Here is a 2,169-nt window from a genome sequence, read left to right as displayed (position 1 = left end):
ATCACTGACGGGAAACTGATTATGTTAAAATCATAACCATATTGATCATGTTAATGTTTAACAAGGCTCAAGATTTATCAAATAAGTTAAATTTTGGGTTCAAAAATGGTTTCTTCAAGGCATTTTTTCAAGCCTGTATCTTTTAATATTTTTTCATTAAAAAAAAAATGAACAAATATGAGGCCTAACACAACTAGCATATTTAACTGAGCTGACAAGAGCAGGAAGAGTAAAAGTACAGTTACCTAATGTTTCATGTAGTCTTATTTCTTGTATTAAAGTGGGTTTTTTCTGACAAACAGCTGCTACTCCTAAAACTCCATCTTGTTCATCCATTGAAACATATAGTCTCTACAAAGTCACATGAAAAAAATATCATAAATTCATCAGAGCTAAAAAGGTAAAAAAAAAACCCAAAATGAATGATTAATACTATTAGACTACTATTTAAAATCATATTCAAACACCCATGGGCTATAATTTCTACAAGCAATACTGTTTTTAACTATTTTGTTGACATATCAAGGGTGGACCATTGCAAAAGATGGAATTCTTTATGACATCATCTTATGTTTGTAAATATCACATCCAAGGGGAATCCCACTGAGGTTTACACAAACATAGTTCAAATCTATATTAACATGATGTACTACCTGTATGTGCGTTGTCTGAACAGTCAACAGTTAACAAAATAGTAAATATTAAATCACCGGACATGTTTCTATAGGCTTTCAATATTGTACTCGGGGCTTGGTGCACTGATATCACTCGCGTGCTACACACAAAAATAGGAATCCCCAAAATATAGTGTTCAAGAAAATAAATCACTGAATCAAATATGTGAAAATATTTTCTCTAAAGGAAATTGAAATTACCTGCATGAAATCTAGATGATCTTGTAGATGATGGTCACTATTAGACAGATATTGTTCAAAATGCATCAAAGCTCTAGTAAAAGCTTTACAGTTAAAACAAGCTTCAGCTAGCTCATCTTGTGGTATTCTATCTAAAAACTTAGTTACTGCTTGATAACCACCATCTTTTAAATATGCTGCCTCTATAGATACAAACATTTTAGACTGAATAACAGTTTTACATTTTACTTTTCTTTATCTAATTTTCTGCATTCAGACAGACAACACCATGTTGTGCAAGGACAACAGTATTTTTTATTTCAAGCAGTGAAGGAATCTTTATCTTTTATAGTTTTAAGCACACAAGGGTGGCACTTGATTGGAGTGTTCTGAACAGGTTCTGTATGTTCCACTTCTGCTGCCTATCCCACAGTTTTAATGCCGATATATCACACTCAAAATTTTCCAATCTATTTCCCTTTACGCCATTTTGTTTTCTGTATGCACCTACTATTTTTTCAGCACACATGGAATGCATTCTGAATTCTGTTCCAACTTCTTTTATTGAATGTTCTGTTGATTCCATAAATCCCAAATGTGCAGAAATCACCAATCAAGCATTCTGCTCTTTCAAAACTTACTATCTAGTTCAAAATGGGACACTTTTAAATATCCTTACCTTTGGGATTAGGTTTCTCAGCAGCAATAGTTTGTGCTCTATGTCTTTTCCATTTGGTTAAATAATCAATAACAGAGAATATGGTCTGAGCACTCATATGTCTGAAATCACTAGCACTACCATGTCTTGTATCAGGTTTCTTAACTTGTGTTAAAACCTCCATTATCTCACTAAATACCTGTAATATCAAAATGTTTCAAGTTTTTATCCATAAAAATTATTGCGATTAAAATTCCTAGTTTGAAATATTTTTAAATGAATTATGTGATTTGCATACATTTCTAGTACTTCTGAAGACTATTTACATATTTCCAAGACTAAAATCAACCCCCAAAAATGGCACATCTGTAATCTGTATAAATGATCATAAAATGTTTCATTAAAAATAGATGAAATCTGTAGGCTATATTGTGCTCAGATGAAGTGTGAGACAGACCAAAATGGACGTCCACACCTCCATATGTTCAATAAAATAGAAGACACACAAACGATTTCACAAAGATTTTTACTGGTCCATTTTTAGTTGATCCGAAAAATGTGGATACTCTATAGCACAACAAAAGGGTTAACATTCAAAAAAATAATCTGCTATAGAAAAAACTAGGTAGTCCTAAAGTTAGCAACTACTAAGGAAAG

At 32.0% G+C, this 2,169-nt stretch overlaps 1 protein-coding gene across 1 annotated transcript in view; it reads right to left on the bottom strand.

The window, feature by feature from the left end:
* Window positions 1–156: 156 nt before the first annotated feature.
* The window catches only part of LOTGIDRAFT_176570 (hypothetical protein), a gene marked incomplete at both ends in the record, with an annotated part of 10,248 nt that continues 8,235 nt past the window's right edge, over window positions 157–2,169 (bottom strand). Inside the window, 3 exons of the mRNA XM_009054389.1 lie at window positions 157–351; window positions 876–1,057; window positions 1,534–1,711. Coding sequence (XP_009052637.1) covers window positions 157–351; window positions 876–1,057; window positions 1,534–1,711 — 555 coding nt within the window. The remainder of the gene's footprint in view (window positions 352–875; window positions 1,058–1,533; window positions 1,712–2,169) is intronic.

Source organism: Lottia gigantea (genome assembly GCF_000327385.1).
Source record: "Lottia gigantea unplaced genomic scaffold LOTGIsca_2148, whole genome shotgun sequence".
Taxonomy (NCBI): Eukaryota; Metazoa; Mollusca; class Gastropoda; family Lottiidae; genus Lottia; species Lottia gigantea.
The sequence above is the reverse complement of the archived record's forward strand: the minus strand, read 5'-3'. Positions and strand labels throughout refer to the sequence as shown.